This window comes from Perna viridis, chromosome 10 (genome assembly GCF_037379345.1).
Source record: "Perna viridis isolate PV_CMFRI_1.1 ecotype Kerala chromosome 10, ASM3737934v1, whole genome shotgun sequence".
NCBI classification, from domain to species: domain Eukaryota; kingdom Metazoa; phylum Mollusca; class Bivalvia; order Mytilida; family Mytilidae; genus Perna; species Perna viridis.
The window spans coordinates 30,750,015-30,758,516 of record NC_142454.1 but is presented as its reverse complement, the minus strand read 5'-3'; the positions used below and the strand labels follow the sequence as shown (position 1 = coordinate 30,758,516).

The window sequence follows — 8,502 nt, the reverse complement described above, 5'->3', positions numbered from 1 at the left end:
TGGTCGACATAACATGACTGGAAAATGCAAGATGAGGTTAAAAAAGGTAGGAGGGGTAAAGCATTCATTATACACATACCTGTGTATTAGAACGCTTATCTAAGAGGTCGCAATCCAGGGACAGCAACCAGACAAAAAACATAGACAAATCCAGAAAAAAGTTTGCAGCATGAAATATTGCCAAATGCAATATGTATGAACTTTTGATTACTTCTTATCTTTAAACTACTATCTATCTACTATATGCAAGTACACTATATATAGATTCCCTTTAGTTTCGAGAGGATTACAGGATTTCTCCACTCGAGATAGTTAAAATCTAAAATTTAACTATCGAGAGTGGAAAATCCTTTAATCCTCGAGAGAAATGAGGGAGAATCTGTTTCTCCCATGAATAAAACCATAAAAAATAAAGTAGACAATACCCTAAATTCTTCCAATATCAACTACGTCATCAAGGACCTCACTTCAAGAGATCAAGTCATTGCGTCATCGATATCACTACCAATATGATTAGTTGATAAATAACATTCGTGAATCAACAAGTATTTTATTGATCAACACTATGAATACAAATGTAAACATGGTAAATAATCTTAAATTAATGCAGGCGGGAGACTTCACGCGACATTTTAATTTCCCGGCACGTGGCGGGAAATTACAATGTTTTAATCACACGCTATTGTGGTGGGAATGAAGCATATGAATGACAGAAAAAAATCATAATGCTTCTAACGTATTTAAAACATTAAAACTATGAATGCATCCTACTTTGTTCATTTATTAAAAGTGCAAAGTTGTTGATTAGATAATTTGTATAGACAGCTGAGAAGAGATTTTATATATTTTGTAACAAGATATGTGGGTCATTTGATTATTTCCAGACCCATCGTTAACTTTTAAAAATGACAAAAAATATTATCTTGGAATTGGTAGTATGAAATATGTTCCATAGCGTTTCATTAGATAAGAAACTAAGACACTAAGATAATAATTCGTGCATCGACTACCATCGTTTTTAGAAATTATCAATGATTGAACCCCATCACAACCGCCCAAAATAATGTGACTTTAATAAAGATAAATATACATGTAACAACAATCAATAAAACTCTTATCTGGACAATTTTAACATTTTTAAGAATAATGTTATAAATCAAATTCATTCACAATTTATACATATATCTATAGATTTAAGAATATTTTGCTTGATTATTTCTCATGGAGCTCGGAGTGGCGATAATATATGTAAACATTGCAAATATCGCGTGATTTCGGTAATTCTCGAACACACCGGCAAGATTCTAAAACCAATATTGATTGCACAAAACTTTCAACATCCTAATGCATTATATGTGTCTGATAAAACATTTACTTTTTCTTTTCGGAATGGGAAATGTCATTGGACAACGGGAAATAGGTCGATGCAATGGGAGATGGAGCAATGGGAATTGGACTATAGGAAATAGGGAAATGGGGATGGGGCAAAGGGGGTGGGGCATAGCGCAATGGGACATGGGGCAATGGGGTATAGGGCAAGTGGGAAGTTTATCACATAGAGGGACTGTAAAGATTAAAAAAGCAGGTTGTAAATATATCTTCAAAATCAGAAATTTCAATAGATGCTGAGAAAAGCATTAGACAAAAAGATGAGGAAAGAATTACATGCAGTCAAATTGTAGTTCTAGTTTGAGTTTACACCAACGAGCATAATGGCTTGAATCATTTGAGAAGAAAACAAACATTTGTTCACCAAGTCGTCTTTCTGCTCTGTGAACTACAGTTTCTGGATCATACACGTGGAATTGTGGTGGTTTGTAATCCAACTTTTTATATTGTCCATTAAAATTGATGGTCACAAGTTCCTTCTTAATTGTTCTGTGGGAAAATGGTCCACAAAAGGCATAATGAGCTATGAAACATTTGACACAATCATTCTTGACTTCAGCAATTTCAAGAACAACAGCTTCATGCCAGAGATTCCAATAAGAATATCGAATGATATCTCCTTTTATAACATCTTCTCTTTTTTCTATTTTTCGAACTGGTACATCAAGCAGTTTCTGATTCATTTCGAAACACTCTTTGCAGATAATCTTGTTCTCGAATTCTTTTTCGTTTCGTTTCTTTTCGTCGCTGATGCCAAGAAAACCACTCGATAAAAACAATCTACCTGTTAACCGAAATTTTGTTACTTGAATGCTGAACTTTTCTCCAGTGACACAGTATGTAGCAAAATGTTCACAATTGTTATCAAAAAGGTGGTATTTATATTTTGCAGACAGTCCAACCTCTAAATCACCATCTTCCAGACATCTTTTAGCACGCTGCACCGTTTCAAATTTTGAAAATCGTCGTTTTTTGTAAAATATAATATGAATTTTCTGTTTAGCAAAGTCAAACGTCTTTCTCGAAGACACAAGTCTTGCCTTTTGGCCAAGGAATTTTGTAAAACTAACAACTACCCCAGAAAAAGTATTTGTAGCTTCAATTACTTCCAATGACAAATCTGAATTCTTTTCAACAACAATTGCATGATGATCGTATATTGCTCCAGCAAAGGTTATATGATCCCCAATATCGACTTCCTCAGCAGAGAAAACTGGAATTGCCTTGACACACTCAATACATTGACCGGTTCCCTCAGCAGCAGGATCGGTGGTGCTTGTTAAAAGAATCTGTGACTGATCGTTACTAAGATTTTCCTCATTAATTCTGTGAACAGAATCCAAACAAATGGACCAATTAGGGTTCGGTTCAATGTTAATAGGAAGGTTGTCATATTCTTGATTTTGTGTATTGGGTGGTGTCTCGTCATTAGTATTTTGGCGTTGAATATTTTCCCGGATAGATATATGAGACGGGGGTCGCTGAAGTGAGAATCGTTTTTCATGTTTTTTGCTGCCTTCTGCAGATGGTAAACTTTTAGCAAGAGACAAATTCGTGACCCGAGACTTTTGATCGACTTTTTCGCTATTTTCATCATTGTTCTCCTCGTGAATTTTGGTAAAGCATTCAGATTCTCCCTTTTCTACAGACATGCTTGATCTTGTATTTGAACCTGTTGATAAGGAAATACAACAATATAGTTAAAATCTAATGTACAAAAAAATAACACTAAATAAAATATAACAAAACAACGTATAATCTAGGCAACGATATATATACAGTACATGTATGGGTAATATCTCATTATATGGTATAAGGGGGATGGGAAACAGGGAATTAGGATGGGGATATTGTATGGGGGAATGGGGATTTCTGAATGGGGAGGATGAGGAATTTTTTTTTTTTTTTTTTTAAGTATTTATTGATTGGAAAAATGCACTCAATTAAATTAAAAATACAGTTCAAATTTTGAAGAGAATGAAAATATAAAATTGTATTTGATAATGTCAATATTGATAAGAAATATGCAATGGGGATTCAATGGGGGATTGGGATTGATGAGGAATTGGGAAAAATATGGTGTAAGAAAGAAGTTTTCACCATTCAAGATCTTTTCCTATTCATAGAGGTAAATGTAAATGTGTAAAGAAATGGCCAATCCTTCCGAAACCTCACTATTTTTCTGTCTGCATATATATGAATTAGAATACTGTAATACTTTTTCACACTAATCAATGATACCTCATTTATTTCTATCCGCCAGGTATGAACTTGTGTATGCCTAACTGATATACGCCCAACACGTTGATAAACAAAGATTGATAAAAAAATAAATAATGTGCACATCTCAATTATATTGCAGCCAAATCTAAATAAATAAAAGGTGAAAACAGGAAAATGTTATAACAATATTTTTTTTTCAGTATATTCTATTCAGTTTGGGAGGAGTGACTGTTAAGAGGTTGGAACTTTGTGCCTTTATTTTTGTAAATGACTGTGTCCATCGTTTGCTATTAGACGATTCCAAATATATATTGATTGAAATCTTAGATAACAATGCACACAATGGGGAGGGGGGTCATGATTGTTTTAATATGAATCATTTATGGTCATACGGTACAAATACAATTTATGCCAGAAAATGTAATATGTGCTTTTATACCAAAGTGTGCCCTGTGTATGCTGAGCATTTTAAAAATCAGAATACATATCGAATTGCTCCCTGCGAACGTAACATATACTTTTATACTTGGGTGCTAAATACTCTCTTATAACCCAGTCTGCACTCACCATCTCATGCACTTTCATACTCCAGTCAACATATACAATCACACTCAATGTATGTAACGTAGTAATTGTTACTCCAGTCTGCATATAAAATCACTCTCTGTATATGTAGAACACACTTCTATACTCCATTTTGCTTATAAAATTACTTCCTGTGTATTCTGTATTCTATTTTATGTCTAAGTCTAAATATAAAATTAATCCCTGATCAATCTAGATGGATTTTTACACTTAAGTTTGCATATTTAAACCTATCCGTATATTATCTATGACATTTAAGTCTCTCTGTATATTAAGCCACTTCCTATTTAGTCTGTGTGAACTTTTATACTGCAGACTTCTTATAATCTTTTCATTATAAAATGAATACTGACACTCAAGAAATTTTGACAGTAAAATTGACAATTCTTTGTTTAATGCATTAACACTTGGCAGGGAGGGTCTCATTTTTTTCATATTTGTTTAGTACATTGTAGTTGAAAGAGGGTGGGTTGGACATTTTACTATTTTTTGAAAGGGAGGGGCAATCCTGTTTTTCTAAGGTAATTTCTTATATTATGCCCGACCCACACCTAGAGATAAAAAATGACAGTTTCTCAGTGTTAACTATATGCAATGCATTCGATCTAAATGTAGTTCAATGATCGAAAAATATTTTTGTCAACATCATGAATATGCTACATTAGATTATGTACCTCCATCACTATTGACTTAGTGATCTAATTGGCCAGCACATATAATTCCCAAGCACTTTAATGAAAGGTAAATGCACATGCACATACATATACAATGGCATGTTCAGGTACTTGTACTTGCTAGGGATGATTCAATACAAAAGTTCATGGAAAGCAAGTGAGACCCCATGTCACATTGCTTCTTTTTTGCGTTTCAATTCTTTGATGATTAAACATATGTGTACAATGATAAGCAGGATAATACCAAATATAATACATAAATCTTATGGTCAAAAGTACATGTACAATGGCGTATGCATGTAGTCATGCATTCATACGTACTTCAAACTAATAATGACACGAGTACAAACTTGTGCTAAGACATACCATGCATCGTGTACTAAGTTACAGCCTTAGATTAATCCTACGAGGAGGAATGACCCGGCCAGCGAAAGCTATATTTTCATACAGCCTAGCTGGCCAACTGGCCTTGGTCGCTGGACTTAGTGCAGGCGGTGTTGCCATAGAAGTCACAGCGGTACGAGTTAGAGTCCTGCGGAAGGAACGACCAAACATTTTCTTCGCAAATTTGACAGTTCTAACATCGTTGGGAATGTTTCAAACCCTTCTATGAATTAACGTTATCTTCCCTGTATCAATTTGACTCTGTGGAGCAGTGTAGAGTCGTCACATTCTGAGACATTATATATATATATATGTAAGTACAAACGTTTGTTTTATTAGTAGTTGTTTGGTAACATATTTTATAAAGAGTAAAACAGGGAACCAAGGTTATAGCATCAACCAAAGTATTGTAATACAGGGACAAAGACCAGACATGGAAAATAGACATACATGACCAAGAATATACAGTAACTAAAAATCATACATACAAAGTAACAAATGCAAATGAGCAACTCAGGCTCCAGTAAAAATTGGGAGCATGGACAAGTATGTCTGACACTTATGAATACTCACTCTAATGAGAATATTGCATGAACCATTGAACCATGTGGAATAAAATCTCACCACCATGTGAAGGATTGGATCAAAAGTATGGTATTGAGATATGCATTTAACATACACGCATACAAATGTTCTCGCATAGTCAGACACGAGACAATCGTTTTATAAAGCTTTATTGAATTCATTTTACAAAGAAATAGAAAACCTGTCTAGCACAGATACTTATTGAAGTCCCTTCGTACAATGTATCGATGGAAATGTATTATGAATTTTATAAAACCGAACATTTGTCTGAACATAACCTAATGTATGTAACAAATTCGACAAACTGAATCCGGCTTTGGTTTAGACTGGTATCACAGTATGTGAAATAAATCGCCATTCAAATGCAAATATTTTCATTTTGAATGAAACATCGTTAAATTTATGCAGGGTACACCTACTTTAAATATACGTTCACCCTATCTTACTGTAATTAGATGAGTATCCGTATTGACGAATGTAAACAATGTAACTGACCGTTTAATCATCAAAAGTGTATTTTTGACCCTTAAACAGCTATGAACAATACAATAATAATTTAATTACCTAGTGGTATATTTGGTGCAAGAAAATGTCCTCATTACCTGTTTCAATGACACTATTGATGATTATATTTATCATACGTTAAGACGAATAATGTTGAATGTTGAAAATTGGTTTTCCAACAGGAAAAAAGACTATTAAGAGGACATATATATAGACAAAATTTTAATATAGAGTGCATGTATACATTGTAAAATGTAATACATGTAACTACAGATAACAAACTGACCTCAATTTCAAAGAACTTATTAATTCACTTATACATTGTAAAAAAAGTTGTACCATTAACCACAAGTGTAGATAAAACTATAAATAGATTTACCTTTAAATAGTTTTAATTATTACGTCATGTTATGGTTACATTTATATGTGTGTTTCCGTTGTATGTAAAACTCACTTGATTTATTTTTTAATTTGAATATCTTATTTTAAAATATCTGGGTCTGCATTATCAGAGTAATCAAGCGAACCAAGATTTTAAAAAATGTTATCCTAGGACGAAGACACAACAAAGAATATATAACAACCAAAATAATACATACAAAGTAACAAAAGTAAATGAGCTATCCGGACTCCACTAACAACCTGGGGGCATAGATCAGGTGCACCGGTAGGGTAGGTGACAGTAAGAAACATGAAGACAGGTAGTTAATCACAACTCTGAATATTCGTGCAATTATTCTCTTTTCTCTTGTTGCTTAATTGTGTTTGTTACAGGAAAGAATGTGTATCTACATAGCTATATAAGATTCGGTCGAAGTAATTTAATAGCCAATGAAATGACTTGGGGTGAAATGTATATTGGTTTTAAGTTAGCACAATGTATGTGACACACACATTCTTATTTCAGAAAATTATATCTCAACAATCTTATTTCAGTGATGTATAAAGCCAGTGTCAAAACCATAAAAGACTTGTAATTTTACGCTATAAGAAGACATATACTACATGAAATTATCAATAAACTAACGTTTACATCAAGCAGTGTGCACAGTTATCTTAGAATCAGACTCTACATGAGAACTCCTATCCACACCAGTAATATTTGATTGGACATAATGGAATATGGTAAAACTCATACAGTGACGAATGTAATTTAATTTTGTAGATTTCCATATTAGGCGATAACCAAACAATGGATTTCGAGGTTTTTAATCACCTACCTAACACACGGCTATATTATATATCTTTGGAAATGTTCTTATCGTACTTTCAAAATTGCATGGTTGTAAATATGGTAAGTGGTCACAATTTTTTGAAAACTGCAAAAACAGCATAAAAAAGTATTTCAAAATCATATAACATTTCAATAAAGACGTATAAAATATAAAATTATATCAAAATTGTTTTTTAATTAATTTAAATCTTAGCCTTTTTAATTTTTAAATTTACACTCAAATTTACCTTCCAGAAGTTCTTTAGAATTAAAAACAAATTCAAAATTTTGTACAAAATAACTATTTTTGTTTTTTGTTTTTTGTATTTGTTTTTGTTTTTTGTTTGTTTGTTTTTTGGTTTGTTTTTTGTTTTTGTTTTTGTTTTTGTTTTTTTTTTTGGGGGGGGGTTCCATATTAAACAGGAACATATTTATTTGTTTTTGAAAATTTAAGATCGTTTTGATTCGCCCCTTTATCGCTCGAAATGCTATTTTTTTAAATCGCAAATATACGGGAAAAGGTATTAAAGCGTTAACTTATAAGTATTACAATCGAAGAAACTTGTTTAATATATCCGACGAAAAGTTGCGGATCTTTGATGTTTTGGTCCGTTCAATTATCTGTCCGTACGTCCTTACCTGTGTCCGTGCGTCCGCCATAACGTCTTGTGGCCTAGTTAACGCCTCTTAGACGTTTTTTTTTATATACATCGGTCAATGGGCAATATTTTATTTAGGTACATACATGTACAGGGTTGATTTTTTCTAAAGTGTGTAAATGTTTGTACGTTGGTATTGTGAGCGTGCTCGCTAAATTTCTTTAAATTGTTCCCCTTTTAGTTAGACAAACATACAGTTACGAATATCTTTATCGGAAGCTACACTAACGCAACAAAAAAGGCCGAGGGTTACTGGGAACCTCAGCAGGCAGAATAAAGCTTGTCG

General features: G+C 33.0%; 1 protein-coding gene across 3 annotated transcripts; it reads right to left on the bottom strand.

Annotated features, from left to right (window-relative positions):
* Positions 1-534: 534 nt before the first annotated feature.
* Positions 535-6,726, bottom strand: LOC148605347 (uncharacterized). 3 transcript variants are annotated; one of them, XM_088548867.1, is made up of 2 exons: positions 6,631-6,726; positions 535-3,061 (listed from the first exon to the last, which is right to left on the bottom strand). In XM_088548867.1, the coding sequence occupies exon 2, from the start codon at positions 3,039-3,041 to the stop codon at positions 1,662-1,664; it is 1,380 nt and encodes a 459-aa protein (XP_088404993.1). In that variant the 5' UTR covers positions 3,042-3,061; positions 6,631-6,726; the 3' UTR covers positions 535-1,661. The 3 variants fall into 3 exon arrangements, with proteins under 3 accessions (XP_088404993.1, XP_088404994.1, XP_088404992.1); XM_088548868.1 differs by lacking the exon at positions 6,631-6,726 and adding an exon at positions 6,405-6,527; XM_088548866.1 differs by lacking the exon at positions 6,631-6,726 and adding an exon at positions 4,180-4,564.
* Between the last annotated feature and the right edge of the window lie 1,776 nt (positions 6,727-8,502).

Coding starts and splice junctions, on each gene's coding strand:
- LOC148605347 (XM_088548867.1), bottom strand. CDS start 3,041: ATGTCTGTAGAAAAGGGAGAATCTGAATGCTTTACCAAAATTCACGAG.